The sequence below is a fragment of the Hippocampus bargibanti genome, linkage group LG16 (assembly GCF_051943395.1).
Source record: "Hippocampus bargibanti isolate YZ-2025 linkage group LG16, ASM5194339v1, whole genome shotgun sequence".
NCBI classification, from domain to species: Eukaryota; Metazoa; Chordata; class Actinopteri; order Syngnathiformes; family Syngnathidae; genus Hippocampus; species Hippocampus bargibanti.
Genome location: NC_142749.1, coordinates 16443735 through 16460177, shown reverse-complemented (window position 1 = coordinate 16460177; position 16443 = coordinate 16443735). Strand labels below are relative to the sequence as shown.

Sequence of the window (16443 nt, the reverse complement as noted above, 5' to 3'; positions counted from 1 at the left end):
TGAAGCAAACTTTTTTTTTTTAACTGTGTTACTTCCGGGTTGAGTGAACGCTGGAAAAATATCCTGTGACTGTAAAGTGTCCTTGAGAGTTTTGAAAAGGCGCTTATAAATGAATGTATTATTATTATTATTATTATTATTATTTTATTTTAATTTTAATTTTAATTTTAATTTTAATTTTAATTTTAATTTCAATTTTAATGTTAATGTTAATTTTAATTATAACCTAACCTATTTTGGGCTAGCTAGATTCAACGTTAGCGTCTCGAGCTGAATAATAATAATAATAATAATAATAATAATATAATAATAATAATAATAATAATAATAATAACACATTTCATTTATAAGCGCCTTTCAAAACTCTCAAGGTCACTTTACAGGATATGTTTTCCTGTGGGTGAGCAGCGGCAGCCACACGCGCTAGCGTTCACTCAACCCGGAAGTAACTCAAATAGATAGAAAGCTAGCTAGCTAGCTGGTCAATCGATAGCCAAGAGATACCTAGCTGGATAGCCAGCCAGCTAGATAGTGAATAGATAGCTAGCTATATAGCCATCAAGATAATAATAATAATAATAATAATAATAATAATAATAATAATAATAATAATAATAATAATAATAATAATAATAAATTTCATTTATAAGCGCCTTTCAAAACTCTCAAGGACACTTTACAGTCACAGAATATTTTTTCTAATAGATAGCAAATAGCTAGCAAATGCTAATAATAATAATAATAATAATAATAATAATAATAATAATAATAATAATAATAATAAATAGTGCAATGAACTTATTTAATCAATACATAAAACTTTACTTATACGTGTACGACCGTGATGCTAACATGATGCTAACAGTTACATGTGACCTGATTTCTTTCAGCACCTTTCCATGGACGGCTAACCCGATTTCCTTAGCGCTATTTACATGTGGATTTACGTCCCTGGCCACCAAATCGCTGCCGATATCGACAAATTAAACGATGCGGAAGGCGTCAATAACGGGCGCTGTGGGCCGGAGGAGAAACGGGGGTGGAGGGTACTAGTTGGCGTACGCCAGCGGTGAATCGATCGATTGATTTGTAGACGACGTGGCCGTAATGAACCCGAGCGGAGTTAATCTTAGCCATGACGTTAAAGGAGACACCGGGGATCACTTGTTGAAGTCACGCCGCCTTCTGGGAAGCCATCGAGCACGTTATCGCCAACCGGAGGGAAGAAAGTGTTTCGGAAAAGATCGATGGAGACTGTAAATCGCTACTTTTACACTCCTTCCAGATAAGATGCTTGTCGGAAATGAATGCCAACACACACACACACATTCCTGTTTCAACGGTTTTGTGAGGTCCGGATAACTCCAGGTAAGGAGTGAGGACCACCATTGCTGATAAGTTTAAAGAAGAACTAGTGTTATGTTTGAAGACTAAATGTCACCCCATTTCCCACTTCAACTTCTTTAAAAACAAAGCAATAAAAAGTCGACTTGAAACTGAAATTACAGCAGGAGTGAGGTTTCCCAATGGGTACATTCAAAGTCCTCACTCCTGTAGTGAATTTGGTTAAAATATCGATTTACTTTTTGTGGTATGAACATTTTCCTCTCATTAACCACGCACACACACACACACATAAACACACGCAATAAGTGTGTGTATCCAAGTGAAATGAAAATACACACCCAAAAAATCATTTTGGATGAATTTGTGAGGACCTCTCTGAAACTTTAACAGATGCATCTATAGATCCTCTAGAAGCCTTTAGAATGAAAAACTTGTGAGGATCGGCCAAAAGGTCCTCACTTGTCAACAATGTCCTCACTACGCATGGTATAAAATGTTAATGGTCCTCACAAGACTAGTCATACAAACAAACACACACACAGACTTACCCTCTCCAAATCTTGTCGGAGGTGCGTGAAAAGCTTAAGTCGTCGGTAGAGGACGTCCTGCTCCTGCTGGGCCAAGTTGTCCACCTCGTCTCGTTTTAGAGTCACCAGGGGCTGGTTGAAGTTGGCCTTCCGTTTCAATTTCCAGAACTGGTACAGGAAGTCCACCTGAAGGAAGATTTTATAAGTTTATTTTTTACTGCTTTTTAATTCATTCACTGCCAGTTGTTCAAAAACGTGTCAACTTAAGTGCCAGGGTTTTTGTCATTGTCACTCATATTGCAGGACCCACAGAGATTTAGGACTACAAATACATTCTATGCGGCGTAATAAACCTTGTATGCTCTTCTTTCATCAGAAAAAAAGTTAATTCCTAAGTTATATGGGTCTGGAGTTATATGAGCTTGAAATGGGGGCAAGTTCCGGTTCTCGAAGTACCTGCGTGATAGGAAGTGCCATGTTCTCCGCTACTTCTCCGGGATCCACCAGTCGATAGAACTCATCCTCCAGTTCTTGAAGCTTCTGCTTGCGTTGGCTCACCTTGTCCCGTTCCAGCTGATCCCGCTCGGCCCTTTCCGACACCGAGTACGGTACCGATCTGGGTTCCTGGAGCTCCGGGATCCACCCGGGTCTCGCCGCTACGCCGCCGCTGTGCTCCAGACAGAAGGATTTGAATCGGACTTCGTCGTTCTCGGCCAGGATTGTCCTCATTTCCAGACCGTGGTCGAAGGCGCACGTCACGTGGAAGGCCACAATACACGAGGGCGTGGAACACTGTTTGGAAAGAAGAACCGGGGAAAGAACGTCATGGGCGATTCCATCCAGATTAAACATTAAAGAGACAATACAAAACAGGATACAAAACAGTGAAATTTGGACTCATTTCAACTTTGATAGTTCAAAGGCAGAGTGTAGACTGCAAGGTTAAAATATCCCATCAATCAGGCTCCACAAATAACCCGCACAAGCCATCTGTACACTTGATGCAAAAAGCTATCAACCAGGCTAAACAGAACACAATTGATGAGGAACAAGGTAAAATTAGAAAGAAAGAAGAATAAGGCCGAAACTACCAGTAAGACTTTAGTTTGCTGACGAAGCATCTTGGATAAGAAGCTAAACATCCAACACCTTCAAAGAAGTACAGATGACGGCTGATGAAACCTTTTCATCGATGGACCACTCCTGTAAGACTGAGAGCTTACACAGACGTGAAGAAAGAAGAAGGCTACGTTCCTCGTCAATTGTTTAATGCCGATGAAAGCGGCCACTCCTTTCCATCAAGCCATCAACGACCATCACTAAGGTAAAAAAAACGACTTTATCATACAGTAAAGTTTATTTCTTTAATTATAATACCATAGCACATTTATTATACATAAAATATGGTATATTTTGTGTAGTTTTAAGGCTTAGAAAATGAGAAAGTAGAAAATTATGTTTTATGTGGGACCTGGGAACGGATTAGTGTAATTTTAATGGGTTCCTATGGGAAATTCATTTTTGGGATACACACTTTTCGCCTTACACACTGTCTGGGAACCAAAAAAGTTGGTAAGCCAAGGTATCACTGTATCACAACATCAGCCTGCGTATTTGGGGTATTTTAGATGCTATTAAACGTTTTTCTGATGTCAGGAAACAAAAAAATGGTGTCGGTTGTCCTTTAAAATCTGTGGAAATGTCTAAATTGAGGCAAAATAAACTCGTTTCAGGGGCTGAACTGTGAAAATGTTTCAACCACAAGTACCTGGATGCATGTTCCGGTGTGCTCTCGACACAGGCTACAATACAAAGCCCATCGGCTGGCGGGAATGTGGGACACCTTGGTGATGGGCTCCATCTTCTCCGGACAGCCTATACTCACCTAGCACACAATATGGGCAAATTGTAACACAACAGCGACATGTTCTATGTTATATTTTGTTTTTTTACCGCCCCCTGTTGGTCACCATGTCTTACTTCAGGTATCCATAAGGCACAGCTAACGTGGACCCACTTGGTTCCACTACGGGTGGGCTTGAGTGCGCCGCCCCGTTTGGGGCATAGTAGACATTTGGGTTGGACGCCCAGGGCGCAAGTCCGACAAAGCCAGTTGCCTTGCGGGACCTTTAGGATGCCGTAGCAGGCCTAAGAAAACAGAGAGAAATGTTAGCTAGCTATGCTAATCAGGCTAGCTGAAATAATAACGCTGGCAGACACACGCGGTAGCGTTCAATCAACCCGGAAGTTAATATATAGGAAGCTAGATAGCTCAAATATAGCCAACAGATAGCTAGCTATATAGCTAGCTGCCTAGATAGCCCTAGAGTTAATAGCTAGCTAGCTAATACACTGAATGTCACCATTAAATTCACAGATTGAAAGCTAACTAGCAAGCTAGTAGATAGCTAATAGATAAGCAACAGATAGCTAGCTAGATAGCTATCCACCTAGATGGCTCTATCGCTAAGAGCTAGCTAGCTAGCTAATACATTGAATGTCACTATTAAATACACAGATTAAAAGCTAGCTAGCCAGCTAGTAGATAGCTAATAGATTTCCAAGTGATAGCTAGCAAGATAGCTAGCCACCTAGATAGCTCTATAGCTAATAGCTAGCTAGCTGATACACTGAATGTTACCATTAAATACACAGATTGAAAGCTAGCTAGCCAGCTAGTAGATAGCTAATAGATAGACAACAGATAGCTAGCTAGATAGCTAGCCACCTAGATAGCTCTATTGCTAATAGCTAGCTAGCTAACACACTGAATGTCACCATTAAATACAGATTGAAAGATGGCTACCCAGCTAGTAGAGAGCTAAAGGATAGCCAACAGATAGCTAGCTAGATAGCTAGCCGCCTAGATAGCTCTATAGCTAATCGCTAGCTAGCTAATACACTGAATGTCACCATTAAATACACAGATTGAAAGCTAGCTAGCTAGCTAGCCGATAGCTAATAGATAGCCAAATGATAGCCAGCTACCTAGATAGCTCTATAGCTAATAGCTAGCTAGCTAATACACTGAATGTCACCATTAAATACACAGATTGAAAGCTAGCTAGCCAGCTAGTAGATAGCTAATAGATAGCAAACAGATAGCTAGCTAGATAGCTAGCCACTTAGATAGCTATATAGCTAATTGTCAGCTAGCTAAATAGCTGGTTAGCTATTATATAGCGCTTTAACAACAGCAGAAGCTGGAACAAAGCGCTAACATGGACAAAAGGGAAATGCTGCCCTGTTAAAAATCGCGCTACCTGGTGAACGCAGACGTTGCACTTGTCGCAGAAGACCATCTCGTTGCCATCCTCACCCTCGGGGGAGCGGCAGACGTCGCAGACCACATCCTCGTCGTACTCGATGCCGAGGCCTTCCTCCGCTTCGATGGCCTGCTGCATTTTCTCCTCGCACGAGCGCTCCAGCTCCACCACGATGCGCTCCATCGTCAGTTCGGCGAGTTCGGGCAGAGCTGGCGAGAGTTGGAGTAGGATAGCGGCTAACGTTCTAGCTAACTCATTCGCTGCCATTCCCGAATTTGTGTTTGCTTTCAACATTTAGCTTGTAGTAGACATGCACATTCAATCATGACATCCCTGATCCACTGCTGAAAAGGAAGCGTTGATATTCTCCTCTTTCATCTAGAACTGCTTCATGTCACTTTACAGTCACAGGATAAGTTTTTCTGTGGGTGAGCAGCGGCAGCCACACGCGCTAGCGTTCACTCAACCCGGAAGTAACTCTAATAGATAGAAAGCTAGCTAGCTAGCCAACAGAAAGCGCTGAAATTCACCGCCAACAAAGACGTTTTAAGCTAGTTTACGATGTTTTTTTTTATTTTTCACCCATTGGTACAAAAATAAAATCTGAACGCTCGCTCACCCATTTGCGCAAACTCCTGGTTGACCAGTTCCAGCCAGGCCACATCCATGTCGTCCAGGTCGTAGCAGCTGTACACTTGGCCGGGAAAAGGCAAAGGTGCCATGTTGTCTTCCTTGGATGTTTCGTCTTGTGCCTCGGGCAGTAACCTAGAAAAGAAATAAAAATAGAGTTTAATTGCCTGTTGAAAATTTGCGAGTGATTTGGGGGGGACAATTATATCTTTGAAAGACCAATGAAAATGGCTATGTTTAAAAAAAAATGGCTACTTAAAAAACAAATTGGAAGACTTCCTGTGTGGCTCATAAATGTAAAGTAATCATAATAATAATAATACATTTCATTTTTAAACACCTTTCAAAACTGTCAAGGTCACTTTACAGTCACAGGATAAGTTTTTCTGTGGGTGAGCGGCAGCAACAACACGCGCCAGCGTTCACTCAACCCGGAAGTAACTCAAATAATAGCTAGAAATCTAGCTAGCGAGCTAGATAATGGATAGCAAATACATAACGAATAGATAGCCAACAGCTACCCAGCTAGACAGCTCACAGCCAGTCAGCTAATAGCTAGCTAGCTAATGGATAGCAAATAAATAGCGAATAGATAGCCAGATAGCCTACAGCTAGCCAGCTAGACAGCTTGAAGCCAGCCAGCTAGACAGCTAATAGCTAGCCAGCTAGCTAATGGATCAAACATGAATCTTAAAGTTGTCAGGAACCGGTTGTCCATCATTCTCGTTTATTTAGCTCCAATTTAAACTATTAGCTACTTTAAACTATACCTGGAAATAAGTTAAAATGGAGGGTGGGGGAACAAAATGGCCGACTGTGTCAACAAGCATTGTTCCTTTTTATGAGTTTTATCATGATAGATATGAAACATGACACGTTTCAAACGGTGCGGTGAAACTGGTTTTGGGGTCAGAATGTTAAAAAACAAAAAAATTGCAACATTTTTTTAAAAATGGCTACTTAAAAACAAAATGGAAGACTTCCTGTGTGGCTCATAAATCTAAAGTACTGTTTGTCTATCATTCTTGTATACTTCACACCAATTTAAAAACTATTTGGCTTTGAACTATCCCTGGAAATAAGTTAAAATGGCAGCTGGGGAAACAAAATGGCCGACTATGTCAACAAGCATTGTTCCCTGAGAACTTTTTTGAGTTTAATCATGATAGATATGAAACATGACACAGTTTCAAACGGTGCGGTGAAACTGGTTTTGGGGGCAGAATCTTAAAAAAAAAACAAAAACAAAGCACCACCAAAGGCAATTTGTCAATTTTTGAGAGTGGAGAACATAACAAAACAAAACAAAATGGCCGCTTGTTTAACCCTAAGAATGACAATAACGATGAACGCAAACTAGCTATTGAAAGTGTGTCAAAGGGAACAATCACAGTGTGTGTGTGGGGGGGGGGGGGGGATGGCGAAGCAGGAAGTTCCTCCGGGCACTGTCTGCTCTCTGGCGCGTCCAGACGAAAACGTCTCCGCGATCGGTCAACAAGCGAGAGAAATGAGGGCGTGACCCGGTGGGAGCCAGCCGCCCCGCCGATGGACGTTAAAGTCATGTGACATAACGATCACAACAGACTAACGATTTTTTTGCTTCCTGTTGACACAGGACCGTTAGCGTCTTCAGATAGCCCAAGTATTTTGTGGCATCTCCATTTAACTCATTCACTGCCAGACGATGTGCAAAAATGTGTCTGCAGTGCCAGGGTTTTTGTCATTTTCAAACAAATTGCAGGACCCACAGAATATTGAGTTTTAGTATGACATAAACATTCAATGCAGTGACTTTATACTCTCTTCTTTCATCAGAAAAAAAGTTAATTCCTAAGTTATATGGGTTTGGAGTTAAGTGAGTTTGAAATGGGGGCGGCAGTATCAAATACAATACAATACATAACAACAGTTGAAGCTATAACAAAGCGCTAACATGGACAAAAGGCACATTTTGCCCCCTTGTAGAAGGGAAAAAAAATGTGTCAGAGGTCTGACCATCGCTTTATCAGCACCCTCACGCAATAAAAACCACAACCCGAGCAAATTTGAAGTAACTCAAACAGATAGAAAGCTAGCTAGGTCACTAATAGATAGCCAATAGATAGCTAACAGCCAGCCAGCTAGCATTTTTTTGTGGGTGAGCAGCGGTAGCCACACGCGCCAGGGTTCACTCAAATGAAATGAAATGTATGATTATTATTATTATTATTATTACTCAACCCGGAAGTAACTCAAACAGACAGAAAGCTAGCTAGCTCGCTAATAGATAGCCAATAGCACGCTAATATCCAACCAGCTAGATCACTAGCTAGCTACTAGATAGCAAATAGCCAGCTAGCTAGCTTTTGAACGATATATCAATATATTTTTTGAAGTTTTTATAATAAATAATAATACATTTCATTTATCAGCACCTTTCAGAATTCTCAAGGTCACTTTACATTCACAGGATACGTTTTTTTGTGGGTGAGCAGCGGCAGCCACACGCGCCAGGGTTCACTCAAATGAAATGTTTAATATTATTATTATCATTTATTATTATTACTAAACCCGGAAGTAACTCAAACAGATAAAAAAGCTAGCTAGCTCGCTAATAGATAGCCAATAGAACGCTAATAGCCAGCCAGCTAGGTCGCTAGCTAATAGATAGCAAATAGCCAGTTAGCTAGCTTCTAAACAATATATCAATATATTTTTTCAAACAATTCTCCCAGAAGCGCCGCCATCGTAGCAGCGAGCGCTAACGGCTATCTTAAAAACCGTTCCTTGATGATGGAAAATAAACAAAAAGCGCTATGATCTATTTTATCGCGGGATGATAATGAAATAACACGGCGCGCGGACACCTCGCCACGCACGCAGACACACAAACAACCGCGAGATGAGAGAATGGTTACATAAGGTGTAAAAAAAGAAAGAAGAAAAAAAAAACGGCTCAAGGGTCTGGTTGCATGATTGTGTACGTGGTGTGCTTTTGTGTTCTTTTATAAAAGACGTTTAAGAGCAACACGCTAGGTTTTCGATTTCATCTGTCACTTTCATTACTTACATGACTCACCACCACCGCTACATAATCACCACCGAGGTCACACTTGTAGAGACACACACACGCTACATTAAAAAATAAAAAGAAGAGGAAAAAAAAAAGTTCCGTAAATGACTGGTGAAAGGGAGCAATGATGAATTACCGTATTTTCCCAAAAGCCTTGATCTAGCTATTAGTTATCTATTAGCTAGCTAGCTTTTCTATCTATTTGAGTTTTTTTTAGCTATCTATTTATCTAGCTCGCTAGCTAGCTATTTTCTATATATTAGCTATCTATCTCGCAATTAGCTGTGTATTAGCTAGCTAGCTTTCTAGCTACAGCAGGGGTGTCAAAGTCATTTTTTTGCCGCGGGCCACATTGTAGTTATGGTTTCCTCTCGAGGGCCGTTATGAATTTGGGGAACCAATTAGAATGTTTAAATCCCTTCAAATATTACATATAGAGCACACAGCAAATTAATAAATAACTCGTTTTCAAATCTGAAGTCAATAATGACTTTTATTGTGGTTGACATCCAAAAATATGAAATTTTGGCTCAGATTTTAGTAATCATCATGGAATTTAACAAGTTTGATTTGCTTTCGCCGGCCGAAAAAAATGATGTGGCGGGCCGGATTTGGCCCGCGGGCCTTGACTTTGACACCTGTGATCTACAGTATTTGAGTTTTTTAGCTATCTATTTATGTAGCTCGCTATCTATCTATCTATCTATCTATCTATCTATCTATCTATCTATCTATCTATCTATCTATCTATCTATCTATCTATCTATTAGCTGTCTATTAGCTAGCTAGCTTTCTAACTATTCTGAGTATTCAAGGGAGTCCGGGATGATATATCCGATATCGAAAACGAGACTGTTTTGGCGGGATGAGTGAAAGTTGGCGCGAGTGGCTGCCGCTGCTCACCCACAAAAAAAAAACACTTATCCTGTGACTGTAAAGTGACCTTGAGAGTTTTTAAAGGCGCTTATAAATGAAATGTATTATTATTATTATTTCTTCCAAAGATGACCCTTCTACGCAGGTGCGCCTTAAATGTGAAGTAATATTATAATACATTTCATTTCTAAGCGCCTTTTAAAACTCTCAAGGTCACTTTAAAGTGACAGGATCAGGTTTTCTTAGTCTAATTTTATAGATTATTTCACCTCTGATGGAATTTAAGGTTTAAAAATGACAAAAGGGGAAATTTTGCACCTCCAGCAAAGCACCAGCCCACAAAAAGCTCTTTTATGCAGTTCTCATTAATTTATGGCTTCATTAAATCGGCAGCGCAGACGCACAGTGAAACAAATAATAACCTTGAGCGCTAGCAAATCACACGGTGTATACAAAAAAAAAAAAAAAAAGGATGGAAAGAAAGAAAGAAAGCAATTAGAAGACGCTCCCGCCAGATGTAGACGTGGCTTTGGAGGATCAGGCGTCAACAGAAATAAGAATAAAGAAAAAAATGTCAGCAACAGACGAAAAAGGTAAAACGCCGCTTAATTTTGACAATGCGGAATAGGCTAACTTATTTTTGCGGGTGACGCATTAAAATTTTGATGCACTCGTCCCCCCCCCCCCCCCAAAAAAAAATAAATAAAAAATAAAAAATAAATACATGCGGCCAGATGGAGTAAGTGGAACTGTCGCGGCTTGGAATCGAAGCGGATTTACAGAGGACATGAGATTTCTTTTTATCAATGTATGCGACAAATTCTTGTTTTTTTTTTTTTTTTACATTTAGCTTGTAGCACACGTGAACATACTAGCTATTAGCTATCTAGCTAGCTATCGCTATCCTGGTCCTATCTAGATTAGCTATCTATCTGGAGCTGCTGTTAAATCTGGCTAGCTATTAGCTATCGCTGGTTATCTATTACTATCTATCTAGCTTAGCAATCTGACTAGCAACAAAACTGTTAATCGGCTGGTGAAAAGGATGCATACAACAAATAAGGTGCAGAAAGTGCTTAAGATTGAATGACGCAATGGGCTTTATTGGGATATTGTTCCGCAGTCGCTGTTCCCATAGTCATTGATGGTGGCTATTTCGCTAGCTATCTCGCTAGCTATCCATTAGCTGTCTGGCTATCTAGCTAGCTATGTCCTATCTATTAGCTATCTGGATAGCTGGGTGGCTATCTTACTGGCTATCTCGCTAACTATCTATTAGCTGTCTGGCTATCTAGCTAGCTATCTATTAGCTAGCTAGCTAGCTTTCTATCTATTTGAGTTACTTCCGGGTTGAGTGAACGCTGGCGTGTGTGGCTGCCGCTGCTCACCCGCAGAAAAACATCTAACAGCGACTGTTATGTGACCTTGAGAGTTTTGAAAAGCGCTTAAAAATGAAATGTATTATTATTATTATTACTATTAGTGTCAGAATTTTTATTGTTTTTTTTGGACATAAAAATGGACATAATTGGACATACACTGATTTAGGCTGGCATGAATTTGGTGTATATAGTTTAAAACTATTTAAAAAAGTGACAAATGTAGTTCGCCCACTTTCATCCACAAGTCATTCTTCCAAACATTAATAATAATAATAATAATAATAATAATAATAATACATTAGATTTCTAAGCGCCTTTCAAAACTCTCAAGGACATTTTACAGTTACAGGATCATTTTTTTCCTGCGGGTGAGCAGCGGCAGCCACACGCGCCGGCGTTCACTCAACCCGGAAGTAACTCAAATAGATAGAAAGCCAGCTATCTAGCTAATAGATACAGTAACAATAAGAATACATGAATCCAGTAATATTATATAACGACTACAGATTTGGAAAATGACCACTCCGTTCAACCCCTCGTTAAAACCTTGAATTTATTCCAAAAAGCTTTTGCGAAATATCTTCTTGCGATGTCACGGGAGTGGTTTGGGGTAGTAAAGCAGTCGATAAAATTTGAAGACCAGACAGAAAAATCTCATGTTTGCACTGGATAATATTTGATTAGCATCGTAAGTGTGAGCTTGTGTGTGTGTGTGTGTGTGTGTTTGAAATGTCATTCTTGGAATACCTCGCAGCCACAGGCTGGCTGAGAAAAAAACGTGATTCCTTTTCTTTCCCATAATCCCCCCTAAATGCTCAAACCTTTCACACAAGCGCAGACCCCCCCCCCCTCCCCCTGTGTGTAACAAAATAATGCACACTGTGAATCGATTCCAACAAAACAATGCACACACACACACACACACACACACACACACACACACACACACACACACACACACACACACGTCACTAGTGCAGCTGGTGTGAAAGCGCTACACGGATCAAGACATTTTGGATTGAATATGAGGCCGAATATGAAAGCCTGACATAGCAAATAATAATAATAATAATAATAATAATAATAATACATTTCATTTATCAGCGCCTTTCAAAACTCTCAAGGTCACTTTACAGTCACAGGATAAATTTTTCTGTGGTTGAGCAGCGGCAGCCACACGTGCCAGCGTTCACTCAACCCGGAATAACATAAATAAATAGAAAGCTAGCTAGCTAGCTAATAGCTAGATAGTTCACTAAAAGATAGCTAATGTGTTTCCTGACTCAAATAGCTAGCTATCCAGCCAACAGCTAGCCAGATGACTAATAGCTAGACCGATAGCTAACAGTTAGCCAGATAGATAGCTAATAGATAGCCAGCCATATTGCTACTAGCTAGATAGATAGCTAATAGATAACCAGCTAGATAGCTAATAGCTAGCCAGATAGATAGCTAACAGCTAGCTCAACAGATAGATAGCTAATAGCTAGATAGCCGACAAGATAGATAGCTAATAGATAGCTAGCTAGATAGCTAATAGCTAGACCGATAGCTAACAGCTAGCCAGATAGATACCTAATAGCAAGATAGCCGACCAGATAGATAGCTAATAGATAGCTAGCTAGCTTGCTAAAAAAAAAACGCTCCCCATTCTCCACTTGGCTGCATTTGCCCTCGTACCTCTGCAAAACTGTTACTGTGCCTTAATCTCTCCATGATGCTGAAGTTTTCCTCCCGCCGTGTATCATTCCTCTAGCAGCCAAACGAAAGATACAAACGAAAACATTTCCGCTTGCATTGTTTGCCCAAACGTTGGCCGCATTCTCCCTCTCCCCGTTGGTTTCCCCACCACCCACCCCCTCCTCACCCTTTTGTCAAACATTTGCACAGGCTGCAGCTCCTCTCGAGCGGAGGTGTTAATAAGTCCCTCTCGCATCCATCAAAACGGGCTCCCTATACTGGCATTTCAACCGCGTACAAAATGGCGGGCTCGCTCTCCATTCAAATATGAAAACTACAATTGTCGAACTATATGTCAAGAAAATTTGTGTGATTATTATTATTATTATTAAGTTGCAGCAGTTGGATGCTAACAGGTCGGAAAAGCTAAGCTTGCATTAGCAAGAGGAGACTAAGGGCCACTGGAGCAAAATGCTAACAAGTAAAAGGGTAAAGTGGGTAATGTGTATGTATATGTAAATTTCTAATAGACTAATAAAGGCAAATCCAATCCAATCCAATAAAAGTCAAAAACGAGCCGCAACGGCACAATAACGGCTTCAGCAAAGAGGAGAATATGGGCCAAGTAGAGGCTAGGGAGTAAAAGTGACGGTCAAGTATTTACGTGGGGATTTATTGATTTTTTGACATTTCCAGCTCTCTCTTGACAAATATTACGACATTCCAGTGATACTCAAGTGTGTGTTTTTGCCAAGTGTGTGTTTGTGTGTCCTTCAAAAAGATCATCAAACATCACAGACAAGACAAGACCACAATTCCAGGTACTCAAACTAGCGCTTTCTGGTCAGGATGATGTCACCATCCCTGTTTGTGTGTCTGCGTGTGTGTGTGTGTGTGTGTGTGTGTGTGTGTGTGTGTGTGTGTGTGTGTATCGTGTGTGTCTCTAAATTGCTTTTATGGCCCACTATGGGAAGCGAATGAGTCACACTGTTGTTCCAGGAAGCGATACAATATGTATGCGTTAGCCTGTCAAGTGTAGCTGCGATGACGCACACGTGTCGACACATCAATGTACCCTTACCTGAATGATATTATTATTATTATTATTATTATGACTATAGGTTGAGTGAATTGGTTGTGTGTTGCACCAAGACTACTATTTGATACTAGTTGACACAAATTCCCAGCAGAGAAATCAGCCCATTTTCAATGGAGCTTGGGCGCCATTTTGTGCATTTTCCAGGACGCTACATTGGAGTCCAGACGGCTCAAATTGATACGGAAGGACTTCTTTAATCGACTGCAAACATTTACGCTTTCCTCTTCAGAACTATTTGAATCATATTCATAACTGGATGAGTAACAAGAAAACATCTCCGAATCTGAAGCCATTGTTTTGATTCTAGAGCAAGGCAAAGACGTCCTGGCGTGACATCACGAACAAGGGGGCGGGACCTTCTGAAACTCGGCATTTTGAAGTAGTTTTGGGACACTTAAACTCATTTTTGACTAAAAATATCAGCCTGCGTGTTTTGGGTATTTTAGATGCTATAAAACGTTTTTCTGATGTCAGTTAGGAAACAAAAAAATGGTGTCGGTTGTCCTTTAAGTGACAGGCAGGTTTGTCTCTGAAAAAAAATGTGACATCCCTCAGGGTTGCTAACATCCCCCCCCCCCCAAAGATGAAAAACAACCTCTGCTAATAACTTTTAGCTAGCTTTGATCCCCCCAACCCCACCCTTAATCCGCCTTTTTTATGCGAGGCGCCGTTTTAAAAGATGCTCGCGGAAAAGCTGTGCTTATGAGTCACGCCCGAGGGAGAACAGGATGTTTGCATAGTTGAGAATGTTCTCATGACAGTGGAATTGAATATAAAACTAAATTATTATTCTTTTTATTGTAAATGAAATCACAATTTGACATCACGGAGGTTTTTCCACCTTCACATCCCATAATTGTTGCCAAATATTTAAAGCAGTGCACCCCAATCTACAGCCAGCTCGTAGCGATTCCCCAAACGTGACTTCCAGACAAAACAAACATGGAAGCCCGGGCGCGGAATAATAATAATAATAATAATAATAATAATAATAATAATACATTTCATTGAAAAGCGCCTTTCAAAACTTTCAAGGTCACTTTACAGTCACAGGATCAGCGTTCACTCAACCCGTAAGTAAGTCAAAAAGATAGAAAGTGAGTGAGCTAGCTAATAGAAAGCTACTAATAATAAAACATTTATAAGCGCCTTTCAAAACTCTCAAGGACATAGCTAATAGATAGCTCTGTAGCTAGCTAGATAGCTGATCGCTTTATATTATACTGCATAGCACATTCAACTAGGTAGCTAATAGACTGCTACTAATAATAATACATTGTATTTATTAGCGCCTTTCAAAACTCAAGGACATAGCTAGCTAGCGAGCTATATAGCTAATAGCTAGCTAGCTTTACATTATACTACATAGCACATTCAACTAGGTAGCTAATAGACTGCTACTAATAATAATACATTGTATTTATTAGCGCCTTTCAAAACTCAAGGACATAGCTAGCTAGCGAGCTATATAGCTAATAGCTAGCTAGCTTTACATTATACTACATAGCACATTCAACTAGGTAGCTAATAGACAGCTACTAATAATAATACATTGTATTTATTAGCGCCTTTCAAAACTCAAGGACATAGCTAGCTAGCGAGCTATATAGCTAATAGCTAGCTAGCATTACATTATACTACATAGCACATTCAACTAGGTAGCTAATAGACTGCTACTAATAATAATACATTGTATTTATTAGCGCCTTTCAAAACTCAAGGACATAGCTAGCTAGCGAGCTATATAGCTAATAGCTAGCTAGCTTTACATTATACTACATAGCACATTCAACTAGGTAGCTAATAGACAGCTACTAATAATAATATATTGTATTTATTAGCGCCTTTCAAAACTCTCAAGGACATAGCTAGCTAGCGAGCTATATAGGTAATAGCTAGCTAGCTTTACATTATACTACATAGCACATTCAACTAGGTAGCTAATAGACTGCTACTAATAATAATACATTGTATTTCTTAGCGCCTTTCAAAACTCAAGGACATAGCTAGCTAGCGAGCTATATAGCTAATATCTAGCTAGCTTTACATTATACTACATAGCACATTCGACTAGGTAGCTAATAGACTGCTACTAATAATAATACATTGTATTTATTAGCTCTCAAGGACATAGCTTATAGATAGCTCGCTAGCTAGCTAGATTTACATTATACTACTTCGCACATTCAACTAGCTAGCTAATAGAAAGCTACTACTAATAATACATTGTATTTATAAGCATCTTTCAAAACTCTCAAGGACATAGCTAATAGATAGCTCGCTAGCTAGCTATATAGATAATAGCTAGCTAGCTTTACATTATACTACTTAGCACATTCAACGAGCTAGCTATTAGACAGATACTAATAATAACACATTGTATTTATTAGAGCATTTCAAAACTCTCAAGGACATAGCTAATAGAAAGCTAGCCAGCTAGAGAGCTATATAGCTAATAGATAACTCGCGAGATAGCCAGCCAGCCAGATAGCCAATACATAGCAAGCAGAGAGCTAATCGACACTGTTTTTGAACCTCACAAGACGTTAGCGCCGCGGGCGAGCAAAATTCATTCTGGTGCACC

At 40.0% G+C, this 16443-nt stretch overlaps 1 protein-coding gene across 3 annotated transcripts in view; it reads right to left on the bottom strand.

The window, feature by feature from the left end:
- Positions 1 to 16443, bottom strand: part of jade2 (jade family PHD finger 2) — a 49263-nt gene that overhangs the window by 15544 nt on the left and 17276 nt on the right. For all 3 annotated transcript variants that reach the window (XR_016117952.1, XR_016117951.1, XM_089017750.1), the window contains exons 5-10: positions 5760 to 5905; positions 5138 to 5349; positions 3855 to 4022; positions 3643 to 3759; positions 2331 to 2666; positions 1896 to 2060 (exon numbers count right to left, since the gene is read on the bottom strand). Coding sequence is in view for 1 of the 3 variants with exons in the window: in XM_089017750.1 (XP_088873876.1) it covers positions 1896 to 2060; positions 2331 to 2666; positions 3643 to 3759; positions 3855 to 4022; positions 5138 to 5349; positions 5760 to 5905 (1144 nt within the window). In the remaining 2 variants the exon portion in view is untranslated. The remainder of the gene's footprint in view (positions 1 to 1895; positions 2061 to 2330; positions 2667 to 3642; positions 3760 to 3854; positions 4023 to 5137; positions 5350 to 5759; positions 5906 to 16443) is intronic.